General features: G+C 53.4%; 2 protein-coding genes across 7 annotated transcripts; one reads left to right on the top strand and one right to left on the bottom strand.

Moving 5' to 3' along the window:
• Positions 1-669: 669 nt before the first annotated feature.
• Positions 670-4,835, bottom strand: Tcf19 (transcription factor 19). 2 transcript variants are annotated; one of them, XM_028786471.1, is made up of 4 exons: positions 4,724-4,835; positions 3,899-4,451; positions 2,466-3,015; positions 670-1,122 (listed from the first exon to the last, which is right to left on the bottom strand). In XM_028786471.1, exons 2-4 carry the CDS (start codon positions 4,134-4,136, stop codon positions 1,116-1,118), a joined length of 795 nt encoding a protein of 264 aa, XP_028642304.1. In that variant the 5' UTR covers positions 4,137-4,451; positions 4,724-4,835; the 3' UTR covers positions 670-1,115. The 2 variants fall into 2 exon arrangements, with proteins under 2 accessions (XP_028642304.1, XP_028642303.1); XM_028786470.1 differs by having other exon boundaries at positions 3,899-4,782.
• Positions 4,836-5,090: 255 nt separating this feature from the next.
• Cchcr1 (coiled-coil alpha-helical rod protein 1) lies at positions 5,091-18,154 on the top strand. Of its 5 annotated transcripts, XM_028786483.1 has the most exons (19): positions 5,091-5,248; positions 5,789-5,958; positions 6,236-6,302; positions 6,407-6,602; positions 8,743-9,046; positions 11,827-11,990; positions 12,102-12,237; positions 12,381-12,491; positions 12,629-12,778; positions 13,966-14,076; positions 14,222-14,328; positions 15,420-15,532; positions 15,710-15,755; positions 15,909-16,057; positions 16,194-16,382; positions 16,461-16,562; positions 17,308-17,459; positions 17,566-17,722; positions 17,891-18,154. In XM_028786483.1, the coding sequence occupies exons 2-19, from the start codon at positions 5,848-5,850 to the stop codon at positions 18,043-18,045; spliced, it is 2,520 nt and encodes an 839-aa protein (XP_028642316.1). In that variant the 5' UTR covers positions 5,091-5,248; positions 5,789-5,847; the 3' UTR covers positions 18,046-18,154. The 5 variants fall into 5 exon arrangements, with proteins under 5 accessions (XP_028642316.1, XP_028642319.1, XP_028642318.1 ...); XM_028786486.1 differs by lacking the exon at positions 5,789-5,958; XM_028786485.1 differs by lacking the exon at positions 5,789-5,958 and having other exon boundaries at positions 6,172-6,302.
• Positions 18,155-18,518: the final 364 nt, after the last annotated feature.

Raw genomic sequence — 18,518 nt, 5'->3', positions numbered from 1 at the left:
GGCCAGGCTGGCCTTGAATTCAGATCTAGCCTATCCCTGCCTTCCAAGTGTTGGGATCAAAGGCATGTACCACCACAGCCTTTAGCTGGCCATTGCTCTTAACTGCTGAACCATCTCTCCCACCCAAAGCCAAGTCTTGAAGCATTTTTGTTGCACATCAGCCCCACCAGAACTCTGCCTTTCCCCTCCCCATCCTTTTTTCAAGATAGTATCTCATGTAGACCAAGCTGGCCTGGACACAGTAAGTATATGTATATTTATGTGTGAAGACTGTCACAATGTGAGGGAAACTTGTAAAAGTTGGTTCTCTCCACGATGTGGGTCAACCCAAGTTATCAGACTCGGCAGCAAGTGCCTTTACTCATGGAGTTCCCTCATGTCCAACCCCATGCTTTCTTGACCCCAAAGTCCACTTGGTTTCTAGGAATCCCTGTGCTGCAGAGAATTCAATCTCTAGGCTTTACCAAATCTAGTCTTCCCATCCTTTGAAAAGCAGACTTGCTGGGTGGTGGTGCACGCCTTTAATCCCAGCACTTGGGAGGCAGAGGCAGGCGGATTTCTGAGTTCGAGGCCAGCCTGGTCTACAGAGTGAGTTCCAGGACAGCCAGGGCTACACAGAGAAACCTGTTTCAAAAAAAAAAAAAAAGCAGACTCAATGAATACCCCATGTAGGTGAAGCAGTTTATTCTTTATTTGGAAATAAAGGCAATGCTCTGAAAAGCTAGTCACAGAGGCTTGGTTGGTGGTATCCATGGCATGAGGAAGCCTTGGGGCTGTGCTCTGGACCCTCCAGGGTGCTTTAGATGATGCCATTCGAGGACATTAATAGGGTTAGGGTGCTGCTCAATGGTAGTGTACTTGCCTAGTACGCTGGCTTCAGCAAAGTAAGACATTTAGCGTTCCCTCTTATACCTTCTGGGGATGGTTTCTGTGATTGATGCTCTGTAACTGCAGATATCCTGGCGTCCATGGAAACAAGGCTTTATTCCTTGTTACTCAGGTTGCAGCTCACTGTTAACTTGGGAGGCCACAACATCTTTGGCAGGAAACCATCTTTTCTGTCATTTCAGCCTCCAGCCTTGAGTCAGTCTATAGCAGTAGGCTTCTCCCTATGGTCATTCCCTTTGAAGGAAAACATTTCTCAAAGTCCATAGTTACTTTTGATGAGTGTTTTGCACGCATGTGTGCATGCACACACACCACACACACACACACACACTGCTTCAGCCCTTAGGAGCCATTCTTTTTACTATATTTGAGTGCTCTGCCTGCACATGCACCTGCAGGGCAGAGGAGGGCATCAGATGGTTATAAGCCACCCTGTGGTTGCTGGGAATTGAACCCGGGACCTCTGGGGTCTGGCCAGTGAGTGCCCTTAACTGCTGAGCCATCTCACCAGCGGGAAATCCATTCTTTTTTTTTTTTTTTTTTTTTGGTTTTTCGAGAGAGGGTTTCTCTGTATAGCCCTGGCTGTCCTGGAACTCACTCTGTAGACCAGGCTGGCCTCGAACTCAGAAATCCGCCTGCCTCTGCCTCCCAAGTGCTGGGATTAAAGGCGTGCGCCACCAACGCCCGGCGGGAAATCCATTCTTACACTGTATCTGACCCTGAGCTGAAGGAGCCACATCTGCATCCTGACTGCAAAGCCAAGATGCCACTATGGCATCCTGGATGCTGCACCCAGTGCAGGCCATCACACCAAACCCAGGCTATCGTCTAGCACCAAGGGCTCCCCATCCCCAAGGGAGTGTTCCTGAGAAACCCAGTGTGAGTAATTTGCCTAGACCTTGTTTGCTTCTGGGTAACTGATATACCTAGCTAGAACAGGAGGCGGCTGCAGGACTGGGATGTAGGAACTTGGAGGTTAGGGGTGTTAAATAGGGAATGTGCCTAGCACACAAGATGCTCAGCTTTGAACGTGAACTGTGACCTCTAGTCCATCACAGCTTCCATTCCAAATGCTCTATCACAACTACTATTTACCTGAGGAATTTGAGGCTAGCCTGGGCTACACAGTGAGACTTTGCATCCAAAAAAAAAAAAAGTTCTTCCAGAGAGGATCTGGGTTTGAACTCCAGTACCTACATAGTTGCTAGCAAGCATCCCACCAGTTCCAGAGAACCCAGTGCCCTCTTCTGGCTTCTGCCGGTATTGCATGCAAGCGGTACACAACCATGCAGGTGACATATCCATGCAAGTAAAATAAAAACAAAACAGCCTTAAGGTGACCTGCGCTCTCTACTTTTGAGAGTGTCTCTATGTCCTCCCATCCCCCAGGTTGATTTTTATAGTGTAATCCTAGCCATTACTCCCCCAACCTTGCACATAGTGGTTTATCGTGCATTTATGAGTGAAGTGAAAGCTAACCTGGGTGTATCCTGTATCTGTGCACCCCTCTCCTCTGCCTTCTAAGACCTCACAGTCGGAGGCTGTGGTAACAGGTTAACGTTGGGGACCCCACTTACCCGCTGGATATCAGAGCGGTTTTGTCCATACGGAGCTTCTTTCTGGGCTCCATCAGGACTGATACGGGGCCCAGGGCAACCTCGCTCTCATCATCCAGTTCTGCCAACACTTTATGAGCTGATTTCCTCCGGTTTCTTGTGGGTGGAGCAGGTGAAGCTACAGTTTCCCCAGGCTGGGTGGGAGCAGCCAGGCCCTGTGGTCTGCCGCCACCACGGGAGAAGGTAAGAGGCTGGGGCTGGAGCTTGCTAAGGCTGCCGATGGAATTGAGGATCAGTGTGGCCTTGGGGGCAGAGGAGAGGATGCTGAGTGGCCTCTGAGGTGCCCCTTGCGGGGGCAGCATAGGCTGGAAACCGCCCCCAGCTTCTCCCTTAGACCGAGGGACGGTTATGGCGGCAAAGTCCTGAGGTTTGACCCGGACTTGTTGGAACATGAAGTAGAACTCTGAGGAGCTGGTTCCTGCTTGCCCTTGGGGGCCAAATGTCAGAAGGTCACCATCACTCAACTCCAGTCTGTGGCCTCTTGGGAGTCGGACATTATTGACCAAAGTCCCTGTTGTCGATGAGACACAAGACAAATGACAAGAACAGGAATAGGCTTCTAGTCAGAAGTACCAGGACTGGCCGTTTGATTTTCAGGGGGACACAGGGTTAAGCATTAAACTCAAAACCCCACGTGTAAGCTTTGTTGGCTAGGGACAAGCTTATTCTTCTCAACGACAAGACAGCAGGAGGCTTTTCTGTGCTTAGCTCCTGCTTGAACACAACTACTGATAAATGGTTTATTTCTTCTTCTTCCTAAGTCAGTACCAGAACTCACGATCCTCCTGCCTCAGCTCTGAAGTACTGAGATCAGAGTACACCACCATACTTGCCTCTTGCTGTCATTCTTAGCCTTGTGTCTCATTTCCCTTGGCTGCAGACAGCATCTATCAACGTGACACAGAATAGGCCCTAGACTATAATGATACAGCAAGCACCCAGTGTTGCCTGCTGGGGACTAATGCCCACGACACCTCAAGTCAGACTTCTCCAAACCTCGTGTTTGACCTAGGGAGCTAAGAACTTGAGACAGAATACTGAATTGTAAACACCAGCCTTTGGGGGCTGCCTTGGGTTGGGATGGAATACCTGAGTCACTAGAACACTCATAATGGGAACAAGGTGCTTCAGCAAACCTGAAAACAGTCAAGTCTGAACTTAATACTAGAATGTAGAATTTGGTGACAGCCAGCACATCCCTCCTAGGTCCGGTGTGAGCTAAACCAGACAAGCAGGTTAGTCCTGTGAACAGCTGACTTAAGCAGTTCTCATGGGCAGACAAGACCAGACTGTGACTACTCACCAGAGACTGACAGGACTCTGGGAAGCAGATAGCAGGGGTCCCAGAGGTTCCCCTACTCATGTCTACCTCGGGCTGCCTGCTCACTGCTTACCTTGGCTGCTGTGATCCTCCAGGCTGACCCTCCAGTCGTCCCCTTGGAGTTCAGCATGCAGCTCTGCATGGACCCCTGAGATGAGGCCGGGCTCCTGCTGGGGCCGCAGGGCCACATCACACAGGTCGGCCCTGCAGCCCAACCGATAGGTGCAGCCAGACTTGGATGGGGGGTGGAAGGTGTAGAGGTCACCGCCCCTGCCGCCCCCTATGCGCAGCAGCTGGAAGCAGGGCAGCATGGGGGGTGCCCCCTGTGCACCACTTCGCCCACCTCAGCAGGTCATTCCCTCTCCTACTCCTGGGTCATGCACCGTGGGCTTCAGTTCAGTTCTCTCTGACGTCAACGGCTAAGTACTGTGCGTAAGGCTAGCTTAAGAAATGCAGATTCAGAGCGCCAGAGGCCTGGATAGGCACCAAGGCAGAGGGTGTCAACGTGAGGTTTAGGAAGCAATTCCAGGAAAGTCCTGATGCGATGCAAAACCTGGAAGATGTCCTGGGGTACCTCAACAAAGCCGGATCCTCAGGCCGCTCAACATCCGGGAGCCTTTGACAATCTGTGCAAGGCAAAGCTAGTTAAAACCGCAGCTGGGAGCGTGCCTAGGGGGTAAAGAGATCCTGCTACACAAACGAGCGTGCGACACGAGACTGTCGCCCTAAGTGTAACCTGGAGCCAGGGAGTTTATGGTCAAACTTCCTAACCCAAGTAGAGCACCCCTTCCATCCTCCACTGCTCTTCGGATCAGTTCCCCTAAGAGAAGTGAATCCGCTGTCACCCACAAAGGGAGGCGCAGACGGGTCCCTAATTCTGTAACAAAGTGGATCTCACCCTTTCCTTTTTCGCTCGCGGGGTAAACTGAAGAAGGGACTCCGCACCCTGCGCCCCGCGCTCCCGCCGCGGTTTGACAGCCAAAGAAGCCGCCCCGAGGGCGCGGCTTGGGAGCGCGCGCGCGCGCGCCGCGCAGACTCCTCCTTCGGAATTCCCGGGTCCGACTTCGCGCCCGCGAGCCGGCACCCCCACCGGCTGTTTCTGATTGGCCATCTGAGTTGCATGCCTCCGCCTTATTGGACGATGAGCGGGGAGGGGTTGCCCATCTCCCGCCCTCCGCCACTTCTGATTGGTCGGTACGTTTTCCCGGGTTCCCGGGGAGGGGAGGGTCCGTCAGGGCGCGGAGAAGGTCTTGGGCTTCAGTGTGCCTGCGTGCACCTTTCTTCTTCCTATTTCCGGTGGGGAGAAATGGTGCTGTAGAGCAGCCCGCCAACCCACCCGCCTCGCGCATGCGTGATCTGGGTGTGGCGTCTAGACCCGGAGCTAGGTGTAAGGGGCGTGGCAAGAGGGCGGATCTCGCGCTGGGTAAGGGGCGTTCGGGGAGAGTCAGTTGGGGGTGGAAAGAGTCCGAGAGGGGGTGTAAGGGGGGGGGGTGGGGGGGTCCACAGGGCAAGAGGGGCGCAGGAGCCGAGTCAAAGGACAGATAAGGAGGTCAAGACAGCCTCAGAGTTCAGGGTCCTAACGGGGATGAGCCAGGGGTGTGTGCGAGAGGGGAGAGGGGGGAGACAGGACAGGGACCGACCAAGATAATTCCATCGAAAAAGACGCAGACTAGGACTAGGAAGAGAAGCGGGTAGGAATCTCGGGGGTTGAGTGGCAAAAAAAAAAAAAAAAAATTGAATTCTGATGGAAGTGGGGGAAAGAAGATGCTGTAGGACTCCGAAGAGAGGTGCATCGGGAATGGAAGCCGAGGGGAGAGAGAGCAATTGAGCCCGGTTACAGAGAGGCACAGATGAGTTGGCAGGAAGCTGGCTTCCCAGCAACGGGCTCCAGGCTGCGCGGATTCCTCAGGGATCCTAGGGAAACCACTTAACCCCACATGTGGTCTCATTCTTCTGGCGCCAGGCCTTGGGCTAACTCTTTAATAGGAAATGACCCAGAAATCATGGCTCGATGGTGCCTAGATGGGCTTTCCAACGGCCCTACCATTCCATGGCGAGGACTGTGGAGACTGGGCTCCCTATACTGTGTACAGAGTCCTGAGCTACAGGGATCGTAGACACATAAGGAGGAAGGTAAAGGCACCACCCAGAATCCTGTAAGTAGAAGCAAGCCTCACCTCAAGTAAATTTACCTTAGGGTTGTTGCCTGGTTCATTCTATCAGGAGCATGGTTGGGGCAAGCAAGTGCTTTGATTATGGTCTGCCTTCCTAGGGAAGTAGGAAAAGAGAAGTTTACATCCCGACAGACCTGACAGTAACTTAAGGATTATGACTTTGTTGTTATAGGCTTTCTCTCTGGAAGGTGGCCTGAAAACTGAATTGGACTATCCTTGTTTCTCCTATTGTCCAGGGGAACACAGGTGTCTGGAGACAAGATCTAGAAGAGTCATATAACAGGGGGATGTTGCCGCCATCAGGTCAGTGAGGCTAGTCAAGGAGGTTGGGATCTTCCTTCTCCCCCCACCCTACCCCCCCCACTCCCCCCAGAAACTGATAATCTTTTATTCTTGTGACCTCTCAGGTTTTGCTGGGCTGGTTCCTCCCTCCCACTTCCAAGCTCGGCCCATTCCAACTCTGCCAAGAATGGCCCCGTCCTGGGCTTCAGACATTCCCAACCAAGATGTCTTAGAGAGACGGCTAGATGCTCAGAGGTCGACGGTGACCATGTGGGGACAGGATTTCTGTGGAGACGGGCAGGGGCTAGGGCAGAGAGGCAGGTAGGGATCTGTCAATCACCTCTTCCTCCTCCGACTGACTCATGATCCTTCAGACACCCATGCCTTCATTTCAGCCCCTGGTTCCCTAACTTGTGTGGTTTTCTATAGGCAATTGTCGGCACCTACGACGCATATACCACACGCGTTGGGGATAACGCAAAGAGATGTTTGGACTTAAATTCTCAACTAAATAAGGAATGTAAATGTCTTAAGGGATAGGGGTAAGCTGTGCAGAAGCTGTTGTTTTAAAGCAAAATGGCTTGCAGCTTAGACATACCGACCTGGTTCTTCAGCGGCATCCTGGCTCCTTCTTTTGGAGTAGTTAAGCAGACCTTTACAGGAATATGCAACTGGAGCTGGCTATGCTCTGTGAATGTGTGTTTTAAGACATTTATTGTTTTTAAATTTTTTTAAAGATTTATTTATTTACCGTACTAATGTATATATATTATATAGTGTTCTGCCTGCATGTATGCCAGCGTACCAGAAGAGGGCACCAGATCCCATACATGATCATGAGCAACAAGTGGTTGCTGAGAGTTGAACCCAGGACCTCTGAAAAAGCAGCCAGTGCTCTTAACGCCCAATATGGTCTGCCTTCAATCCGAGCCCTAGAGAGTCAAAGGTAGACAGACCTCTGAGTTCAAGATCCCACCCTGGTCTAGAGATTGAGTTTCAGGACAGTCAGGGCTACGTAGAGAAAAACATGTCTGGAAAACAACAACAAGCCGGGCGGTGGTGGCGCAGGCCTTTAATCCCAGCACTGGGGAAGCAGAGACAGGTGGATTTCTGAGTTTGAGGCCAGCCTGGTCTACAGAGTGAGTTCCAGGACAGCCAGGACTACACAGAGAAACCCTGTCTCGAAAAACCAAAAAGAAAAAAAAAAAAAAAGGAAAACAACAACAAAAAAGATTTTATTTATGTGACTATGTATGAGCATTCATACTCGGAGGCCAAAAGAGGGTGAAGGAGCCTCTGCAGTTGGAGTCACAGGCAGCTGTCAGCCTTTGAATGCGGCGGGCTGGGAACTGAACTCAGGGTCTTTGCAAGATCAGCAAGCACTCTTAGCCCCACCTACCCACCCCCCACCCCCACCCGGAGCCGTCTCTCCAGCTCCTGTGGATACGCGGCTCTGTGTGAAACAGAATTCTTTTGTTTCGTCTGTGTCTGTCCCCCAGTGTACTGGAGTGTCAGTCATTCTGTCAGAGGGGGATGTTAGGAGACAGATGGCAAGGAACCGTGGCAAGTCATTCCTAGCCTCCAGTTAAAGGCCACTTCAGGAGCCTCCGAATAACTAGTTCAGATGTACACGGCACTGAGTCTTTTGTAAACAGAATGCCCTCAGACTCCCTGTGCAATGTACCAAGCACCAAAAGCCCGCACTGCACCGAAAGAGCAGGGTGTAGCGTTGTGTGCCCGTAATCCCAGTTACAACTGGGAAAGAGTCTTAGAGAAGACAGACGCCAGCATGTTGACTCAGTGCAAGGTTAGGGAAGGCCCCTGACCACTGAGAGATCAGGAAGGGAAGCGGAAGACACCTTCAGGAAACAATTTTATTTTTGGTTGTGTTCACATACTTCTCAGTGTGGATATGCATGTGCACACCGGCATGCCCTGGTGCACAGATGGAAGAGTAGAGGTTGGAGCATCCCAAATTCAGGGCCAGCCTCTGCTATGTACTGGGTCAGTCTGGGCTACATGAGACCCTGTCTCAAACAAAGCAAGATGAAAAAACAGAAGTGTCCGTGTTAAAAAAAAAAAAATCACTTGCCCTTGCCACCATCTTGGTACCAGAAATTCAGTTCCAACCCCCATACTGCCCTACCCCCTCCTTTGCCCTCACCTAGAATTCAGACATCCTCACGCTCAAAATGTGTAGCACTGCACCCCACCCCCATGTGCACATTTGACGTTTAACCCAGCTATCTGCTTGTGCGTGGATCTCTGGAGAGGTGATGTTCCTCGCAGATCTCACCAGCCCTTGAGTTGTCCGAGCGCAGAAGGTGTTCGACCTCACGCGCTTAGTAGGGACTTGATGGATGATGGTGGTGCGGTAGATGAATATATCCTCCTGCCTCAGCTTCAGCCCTTGCTTCTTCCACCCTCCGAGCAGCTCACCCGTGCCCACCTGTCTTTGAAGGTCTCTGGAGCTGGGGGTCTCTGGTGCCCTGAGCCAGCAGGCTGAGCTGATCTCTCGGCAGCTCCAAGAGTTGCGGCGGCTGGAGGAGGAAGTCCGGGCCTTACGGGAGACCTCCCTGCAGCAGAAGATGAGGTTAGAGACGCAGGCCATGGAGCTGGATGCCCTTGCAGTGGCCGAGAAGGCCGGGCAAGCTGAGGCCGAGGGCCTGCGCACCGCCTTGGCCGGAGCCGAAATGGTTCGGAAGAACCTGGAAGAGGCGAAACAGAGGGAGCTGGAGGAGATTCAGACTCTGCACCAAGAGCAGGTGAACGGGACGGGGAGCGCGGGGGCGGGGGGGGGGGGGCTTAGAAGCGTTTATGGCACACTGTCCAGTAAATTGCACCTTGGAGTAACAGACCAGTGGGGGTTGTGGAGAACTTGGGTATTTTGCTTTCCCTCGGGCTGCACCTGTTACTTGGGAGTCCGGTGAGCTCGCAACCTTTGCAACCCTCAAGTAGTAATTTCTGCGTATTCTGACCTCAGTACTCTTATGGGAACGTGGTGGAGGGAGGGAGCAATGGGGTGAGGGTGGGGCGAGTGGTATGGGTCCTAGGGAAGACTGGGAAAGGTAGATTTTTTTTTTTCAGTCAGGTTACCTAGTGCTTCTCTTTGCCATCCTTGAGGTAGGAGCTGGCTGGGGATTCAAGTTGCCTGAGTCTCTGCTCCCGTGAATGCAGCCGACAGCCTAGCATGGGACACACTTAATGTATATAGCCTGTTACAACTGGGAAAGTGCGAAGCGTAGTCTAGGGACAGAGAGGGCCACCCCAGAGTGATGGAGAAGTCAGGAAGGGAGGCTATAAAGATGAGTGTCTTCTTTATAATATTGGAGCGGGGACAGCCTTGCTGCCTGTGAGTTACCCATAGGAATGTTCTCTGAATCTGTCACCTGACTAAGCAAGCGCCCTGCTCTGATGTTTGATAACCTATATTAGTGGTACCATGTTCAGAAGTCAGCTCTAGACACACATTGAAAGGGAGATGGACTGCTGGTATGTCAAAAAATGACAAATAGGGGGGCTGGAGAGATGTCTCAGTGGTTAAGAGCACTGGCTGCTCTTCCAGAGGTCCTGAGTTCAATTCCCAGCAACCACATGGTGGCTCACAACCATCTGTAATGGGATCCAATGCCCTATTCTGGCGTTTCTAAAGACAGATACAGTGTACTCATACACATAAAATAAATAATAAATAATTCTTTAAAAAAAAGACAAATAACCATTAACAGGTTCTAAGTATCTGAGGACGTAGCTCAGGGACAGAGTGCCTGCCTGCTCTGCACAAGGCTACAGTTTCAGCCCCCGTGTCACCAGAAAAGAAGGGGTTTTTGATATTTTATTTTTGTTGTTGTTGAGGGTCTCTCACTATGTAGCTCTGGCTGGCCCTGCCTCTTGCTCCTGCCTCCCAAGTGCTGGGATCAAAGGCGTGCACCACCACGCGGATCTTCAGAAAAGAAACGGGGAAATAACACAACCAGATTTGTATTCTATGGCCAAAAAGACCTGTGCTTCGTTTCACAAACTCGGTACCGGTAATGGAGACAGGGCTGTCAGGGCCGACCCTGCAGGAGGAAGCTGGGCACACATCTTACCCATTGGCTCCACAGCTCCAGCTGCTCCACGGCCCCTGGCCCTGTTTGGGATCTAATGAGAAAGACCCTCCCTCCCCAGGGCACCCTCATGATCACACTGAAGTTGGGTCCAACTGGCCGCTAGATCTCAGAAAGCCGACAGCAGGAAAAGGAACAGATGGGAGGTCTTCCTGAGGGTAGGACAGCGCCTGCACAAGGAAGCAGGGAGAATGCCACAGGAGACAGTGTTCTGTTCATGCAGGAGGCTTCGTGGGTGTGGCGAGTATGTCTTTTGTGGGTAGAAGGGTGTTACGGTAGAGTCTTGATCTGTAGCCCTGGCTGGCCTTGAACTTGAGACAGTATTCCCGACTCAGCCTCCTAAGTACTGGAATGTCTTAGGGTCTCTATTGCTCTGATAAAGTACTGACAAAAAAGCAACTTTGAGAAGGAAGGGAAGGGCTTCTGGCCAGGGCCCCTGCTTGCTTCTCGATGCTTGGTCAGCCTGCTTTCCTACATTATTCAGCCCCGCCTATCTGGGGGCGGTACCACCTCACTGTGGGCGGGGTCCTCGCAAATCAATCGCTCATCAAGAGAATGTCCCATAGGCTTGCCTGCAGGAGGATCTAATGGATGTACGATCTAATGGATGCACGATCGTTTTTCTCAACTGAGTTTCCCCTCTCAACTCCAGTTCATGTCAGGGTGACCAAAGAGGAACCAGCACGTGGGGTTGGAGACATTTGCTCCCACCATGCACTGAGGGGTGTGTGTACATTCAGGCGTGGGTCTGTGGGTAGGAGTGTCAGTGTGCCTGGCACATGTGTGGAGGTCAGAGGACAAACTCGGGTGTGGGTCGCAAGCTTCTTTTACTAGAGATAGGGTCTTCTATTGGCCTGCAACTTTATTATGCAGGCCAGACTGGGAGCTTCAGGGATCTGCCCGTGTCTCCCCTCATCCCACCAAGCGGGGGCGATTACAGGTGCCCAGCTTTTTTGCAAAGGTTTGGGGCTCCTAACTCAGGTCGTCACACCTGTGGAGGCACACACTTACAGACTGAGCCATCTCCACAGTCGGAAAGAATCAGGCATGAGGTGGGGTCGTTTACTCTGTTAGCAATGAATACGGAGACCAGAAGTGAAGTGGCAGGGGCTGACGATTGTTTGAAAGTGTAACTGTGGAGAACCAGAGGCCAAGATTTCCTCCATTTGCTTACAGCAGCGTGATCAGTTAGATGGCTCTCTGAGAAACAAGGCTCCAAGGTGGGGTGAGCTGCCCCCGTCCCCTAAAGATTTATTTTTGTTTGTGAGAGTGTGTTGCATCGGTGAATGTACACCTGGAGTGAGAGGGCCTCAGAGGCCAGGAGAAGACATTGAACTGCCTGTCGTGGGTGCTGGGAATTGAAGTTGGGTCTGACCTACTGAACCCCTCTCCAGCCCCTCAGGCTGGTCTCTTCTGACCGCACTCCTCCTCCACAGCTGTCCTCCCTGACACAGGCTCACCAGAAGGCTCTCGACAGTCTGACCAGCAAGGCGGAGGGCTTGGAGAAATCTCTGAACAGCCTGGAAATGAAACGGGCAGGGGAAGCCAAGCAGCTGGCTGTGGCCCAGAAGGAGGCGGACCTGCTTAGGAGCCAACTGAGGTCAGTGGGCTGCGCAGGGGTGTTAGTGAGGGGCCCAGCAGGTGACACGGTGCGGGACACTACCTCCAGGCTGTTCCACTGAGGACTGTCCCGTTTCTGTCTCAATCTTAGTAAGACCCAAGAAGAGCTGGAAGCTCAGGTGACCTTGGTCGAGAGTCTGAGGAAGTATGTGGGGGAACAAGTCCCTCCCGGGGTTCCCAACCAGGCTTGGGAGCTGGAACGGAAGGAGCTTCTAGACACCTTGAAGGTGGGAAGGAGACACCAGGGAGTCAGGGGCTGGCCTGGGAGAGGAGAGCACAGCCCCCTAGAAGGGAAGCCATGCTGCCCTTGAGACTGCCCAGGGCCTGAGGGTAGCATGGGGATTTTGACCTATGGGGTTCTTTTACCCAGCACTTGAAGGAGGACCGGGCTGACCTTGAGGTCACTGTGGAGCTACTGCAGGTTCGAGTACAGAGCCTCACACACATGCTCGCCCTGCAGGAAGAGGAGCTGACCAGGAAGGTAGGACTCTCCTTCATCCCTCCAGACCCTGCCCTGCTGCAGGCCTCTTCCCTCTCTGGGAGTAGTAGGTGGTATACCACCGAGACCCCTAGACTCCTCACTGTGACGTATCTGAACCCCCTCCTTCCCCCATACAGATCCAGCCTCTAGGTCCCTTGGAGCCCGAGTTTCCCAAGAAGTGCCGCTCGCTGCTGCAAGGCTGGCGGGAGAAGGTGTTTGCCCTCATGGTGCAGCTCAAAGCCCAGGACCTGCAGCACAGGGACTCCACGAAGCAGCTGAGGGACCAGGTCAGGGGCTGCGTCTCCGTCATTGTCACCCTGCATGCAGGCGTCTTGCACAGCGATGACAGTTAGTGCTTGGGTGGTTGCCACACGCTGGGCACAGAGCCGAGGAGTCTCCCTGTTCTCACGGAGCTTGAGAGTTCTAGGAGGACGCAGGGATAAGCGGAAAGATGGGTAGGTGTCACATCGTCATATGTGCTACGGAGAAGCGGTGGTGACAAGACTGAGGTGGATGGATAGGATGGTCAGGGACGGCCTCTCTGAGCAGACCACAGCATCCGTCAGGGCGTGGCACGGTCAGGGGTAGGGGTCAGGATGGTTTCCCAAAGTGTGGGACTGTACTGCCTGAGCCAGAGAGAAGATTCAAGACAGAGTTTCTGTGTACTGTGGCTGTCCTGGAACTCACTTTTAGACTGGACTGGCCCATAAGCGATCTGCCTGCCTCTCCCTCCCTCATGCTGGAATTAAAGGCATGCCCCACCACACTGGGCGTTCTTTTCTTTCTTTCCTTCTTTCTTTTTTTTAAAATTTTTTTCTTTTTTTCTTTTTTTTTTTTTTCCTTGGTTTTCCGAGACAGGGTTTCTCTGTGTAGCCCTGGCTGTCCTGTAGACCAGGCTGGCCTCGAACTCAGAAATCCGCCTGCCTCTGCCTCCCAAGTGCTGGGATTAAAGGCATGCGCCACCACTGCCCTCTTTCTCTCTCTTTCTTTCTTTCTTTCTTTCTTTCTTTCTTTCTTTCTTTCTTATTTATTTAGCTGTGCATAGTGGCGCATTTCTTTAATCCCAGCACTTAGGAGGCAGAGGCAGGAGGATCTCTGAGTCTGAGGCCAGTCTGGTCTATATAGCGAGTTCCGGGACAGCCAGAGCTACATAGCAAAACCCTGTCTTAGAAAGAAATAAAAGTGTTTGTTTTGTTTATGTGTATAAATGTTTTGCCTGCATGTATGTAAGTGTACCATGTGCCCACGGAAGTCAGAGGGCGTTTGCTCCCCCAGAACCCGAGTTACAGACAGCTGTGAGCCATCATGTGGGGACAGGGACTCAAACTCTGCAAGAACAAGCAGTGTTCTTAATCACTGAGCCATTTCTGCAGCCCCACTCCGAGACTCCTGCCCGTCTCCTCCTTTCCCCTCCCATCTGTTCCCCAAAGCTGTGGTTCTAGGTTTCCTCACTCAGCTCCTTCTGCTCCTGTAGGTGGCAGAGCTGCAGGAGCAAGTGACTGCCCAAAGCCAGGAGCAGGCCATCTTGCAGCGCGCCCTGCAGGACAAAACTGCACAGGTGGAGGTGGAGCGGATGAGCATCAAGGTCCGAGGGTGCTCCCTAAAGGAGGAGGGCGGAGCTCCTTAAGGGAGGGTGAATAAGGCCCTGGGAGGTGGGGGGGGTCTATGGGCCAGGTGCCGGGAGGGAGGCTTACAAGAAAAAGCACATACAAAGCTGCTTCCTTTGTCAGACCCTGAAGATGGAGCTGAATCAGGCTCAGGAGGCCAGGCGGAGGCAGGAGCAGCAGACAGCCTCTACTGAGGAGCAGCTCAAGTTCGTGGTCAGTGCCATGAACAGGTATCTGTCACAGAGCTGCAGGAGCCTGGAAGAGCCTCAGGCGAGAGGGGCAGGAGGGTGGGGTGAGGGCTAGGGAGCACCTCTACTTCACCCCGGCATCACCCGCTGTGAACTCAGCTGCTGGTTGTGCTAGAGCAGGGAGCAGGGGACCCTGCTTCCAGCACTTCAGTCTGCTGCTCCCTGAAGCTCTAAGCAGGGCTATGGCCTCAGCTCAGGGATGCGAACTGGAGCCACATGCAGACCTCCCTCCCTCCCTCCCTCCCTCCCTCCTCCCTCCCTATCTCCCTTCTTCCCTCCCTTCCTCCTTCCCTCCCTCCCTCCCTCTCAGTGGCCTTCCTTCCTTTGCACATGCACCCTGTCTGGTTGGGGAAAACACCCTAATTGTACAGCTGGTCTGGTCTATAGCTCAGAAGTAGAGCATTTGCCCAGCGTTCAGGAATCTCTGGTTTCAATCCTTGGCACTAGAAAAGAAAATTATCTATCTATTTATTTATTTATTCATTCATTCATTTTGGTTTTTCGAGACAGGGTTTCTCTATGTAGCCCTGGCTGTCCTGGAACTCACTCTGTAGACCAGGCTGGCCTCAAACTCAGAAATCCATCTGCCTGTGCCTCCCAAGTGCTGGGATTAAAGGCGTGCGCCACCACTGCCCGGGAAGCCCACGAACCTTAATGGTTCCTTGCTGCAGGTTATTATAGACATTGCAGGCCAAGCGTGATAGTGAATTTCTAGCCACCCCATCTTAACCCTACTCCTCTCCCTCCCATCCAGAAAGACTCTAAGGGACCAAACGAGACACCGTAGGTTTTGTGGCAGAAGTTTGCTTCCAGCTGGATGTTTTTACCTGACAGATACCAAGCTCAAGCACTTAGATTCTCTTTAGCTCTTGCTAAGGGGCTTGATTGACCCACAGGGTCTGCCACGGTCCTGCCCCTCCTGGTGGCTTCTGTTTCTCCTTTACCTGCTACTTGAGAGCCCACCTCTCCGCTCAGGATAGGTGTACAGGATAGGTGTGTCCTCCGCACCAGACCGTGCAGGTCTTGAAGGGATAAGGGGAGGGAGGACGGTGAGCGGCCTCTATCTTCTTCAGCACTCAGGCCAAACTCCAGAGCACCATGACCAGGGTGGATCAGGCTGTAGCCCGGATTCCCAGCCTCAGCAACCGGCTCAGCTATGCTGTCCGGAAGGTCCACACCATTAAGGGTATGTAGAGCAACTGTGGGGTTTCTAGCCTGGCCCCACTGGCCTGGCCCTCTTCCTCTTAGCCCTGGATCTAACCGCATGTTTATCCACTGTTGCCTTGGTAACTATCTCTCTGTCCTGTGCTCCCGCCACCCTCTGTCCATGTATACTCATCTCCCTGTCTCCTCTTCCCCTCAGGTTTGATGGCTCGAAAGGTGGCTCTTGCTCAGCTGCGCCTGGAGAGGTGAAGTTCAGGCACATTGAGGTGGAGGGGTGTGTGTGTATGCTGGGGGCAAACCTATTGGCTGCTAGGACCCAGAGGGACCAAGGAGGGGTGGAGACACCAGTCAGGTAGACGCTGGGGGAATTTTCTCTGACTCTATCATTGCTGTCCCAGCTCTCCCCCAGCCGAACCTGCACCCCCACTGGATACATACCTGAGCCTTGAGCTGGAGCAGCTTCGGGAAGAGCGGAACCGCCTGGATGCAGAGCTGCAGCTGAGCGCCCACCTCATCCAGCAGGAGGTGGGCCGGGCTCGGGAGCAAGGTATGTCTGCGTGCGTGGGTGCGTGGGTGCGTGCGTGCGTGCGTGCGTGCGTGCGTGGGTGGGTCTGCAAGAGACTCTTGATCATCTGAGGCTCGGGTGCCAGCGTAGGTCTTGTGTGACCACAGTTTCCTTTTAGGGGAGGCAGAGCGCCGGCAGCTGACTGAGGTGGCCCAGCAGCTGGAGCAGGAGCTGCAGCGTGCCCAGGAATCCCTGGCCAGCGTTGGGCAGCAGCTGGAGGCAGCCCGTCAGGGCCAGCAGGAGAGCACAGAAGAAGCTGCCAGCCTCCGTCAGGAGCTGACACAGCAGCAGGAGATCTACGGGCAAGGTGCGGGGGAGTGGCAGTGTATGCCACCCTGCAGGATGGGCAGCTCCCCCTGACCCTGCCTCGTACCCTCAACTGCAGCCCTGCAAGAGAAGGTGGCGGAGGTGGAAACCCGGCTTCGGGAGCAGCTCTCAGACACAAAGAGGAGGTTGAACGAGGCCCGGAGGGAGCAGGCCAAGGCCGGTGAGATGTTCGGGGAGGAAGGCCACACTGAGCGAAGTAACACGTAGGACTGACATAAATGAGTTCTTATGAAGTGAACACACCGCAGCCAGCACCACGTCAGGAACAACTCTGTCTCCAGGCCTGTGTCCCTGCCCCTCAACGGACGCCACTGTTGTGTCCGCAGTTCTGCCAACTGCCCTCCCCAGAAACAATGCTTGGATGAGTTAGAGGAGCAGGATTAATATTCATGCCTTCCCTAAGTAGACACACAGTCTCCTCTCTTGCCTGTGCTCCCACGGTTACATGTGGAGACATTTGAATCGTGTAAGTTGCAGCAGACATGACGGTTTAGCTGCACGCCTCACAGATAGAAAATTCTCTAATCATGCTACCAGTGTCATAAGAACATGAGCCCTAGCCACGCATGGTAGCACTTTCCTGTCACCCCAGCACTTGAAAGTAAGAGGCAGGATAGTTTAGGGCTAGCCTGGACTACATAGGGAACCATGTCTCAAAAACAACAGCAACACAGATCACATGAGCACTAGCTACAGGAGCTGTGACTCTGGCCCCTGTCCAGGTCTTGCCTAAGGAACTGGCGTCAGGGATGGGGATAGTACTTAGAGCTCGTGGAGCTCAGGATCCCATGACATCAGCCCACCCACGGCGTGGAAGAGAGACACCCCCCCCCCCCCCGAGAGACAGAGTCGAGAACTCAAGTCTCATTTTGGGGCTCTGGGCTAACCCCCTCCCATCTCCTTAGTGGTTTCCTTGCGCCAGATCCAGCACAAAGCCACCCGGGAAAAGGAGCGCAACCAGGAGCTCAGGCGTCTGCAGGAGGAGGCCCGGAAGGAAGAAGGACAGCGGCTGACCCGGCGAGTGCAGGAGCTGGAGAGGGACAAGAACCTCATGCTGGTAGGGGGCAGCAGGGAGCTAGTCATGGCGGCTGGTGGGTGAGTAAAGGCGTGGAGGGGGTGGGTGGCCTGTCCTGGGCCGATGCGGCTGACCCTCTCCTTCCCAGGCCACCTTGAAGCAGGAGGGTCTCCTCTTCCGTTACAAGCAGCAGCGCCTGTTAGCAGTGCTTCCCTCTGAAGTGGATAAGAAGTGCAGCCCCCGGCCTGTAGAGCCCCCAGCTCCTGAGTCTCCTGAAGCATCACCGCCCAAAGAATCTGTGAAAGGTAGAATACACTGAAGGACACAGCATTCCAGGCCTGAGCCCCAGAGGCCCTTGGCCTCCTATCTGTGCTGCCATGTGCCCAGGAACCTCCCTCAGGGCCTCCCATCCTGTGCAGCCCTGTGCCCTGGGCACCGTGCAGCCTGCTCTCACCCCAGTGTCCGCCCTACAGTGTCTCCTCTATCAGGCTCCCTGACTGTCCTGCTTGATAACCTGCAAGGCCTGAGCGAGGCCATTTCCAGAGACGAAGCTATTTATCTGGAAGATAACCAGAACACCAAGAGCCCTCCAGATCCACTGCTGAGCCGGAGCTTCCAGAAGGAGTGAAGCCAGGACATGGGATTGGGGCCAGCCTAGCCCTGCTCCCCAGCAAGCCTTGGGACCCCAGCTTCCACCAAGTTCAAACTCTGTAATGAATAAAGATGGCTATAGTAGAGTCGTTGCCTGGAGATGTCTAGGAGACTGGGGTTCTCCCTGAAGCCAGCTCCTGAGGCAGGGACTGTGAGAAGCTTGTCCTCCTGCCCCTGCCCTTCCTCTGAGGGGTGCCTCTTCCCAAACCTCTTTTCTAACTGTTATGGAAGTGTTCCGAGAAGCTTCCAGGTTGTTTTGTTTTTGTTTTGTTAGTTTTTTTTGTTTTGACTTTTGAGACATAGCCCTGGATTTCTTAGAGCTTATTATTTAAGTAGACCATGCTGGTCATGAACTCATGGAGACCCACCTACCTCTGCTTCCCAAGTTTGTTCTTTCTTTCTCTCTCTCTCTCTCTCTCTCTCTCTCTCTCTCTCTCTCTCTCTCTCTCT

Source organism: Grammomys surdaster, unplaced genomic scaffold (genome assembly GCF_004785775.1).
Source record: "Grammomys surdaster isolate TR1022 unplaced genomic scaffold, NIH_TR_1.0 125504, whole genome shotgun sequence".
Taxonomy (NCBI): domain Eukaryota; kingdom Metazoa; phylum Chordata; class Mammalia; order Rodentia; family Muridae; genus Grammomys; species Grammomys surdaster.
This window is presented reverse-complemented; position numbering and strand designations above follow the sequence as displayed.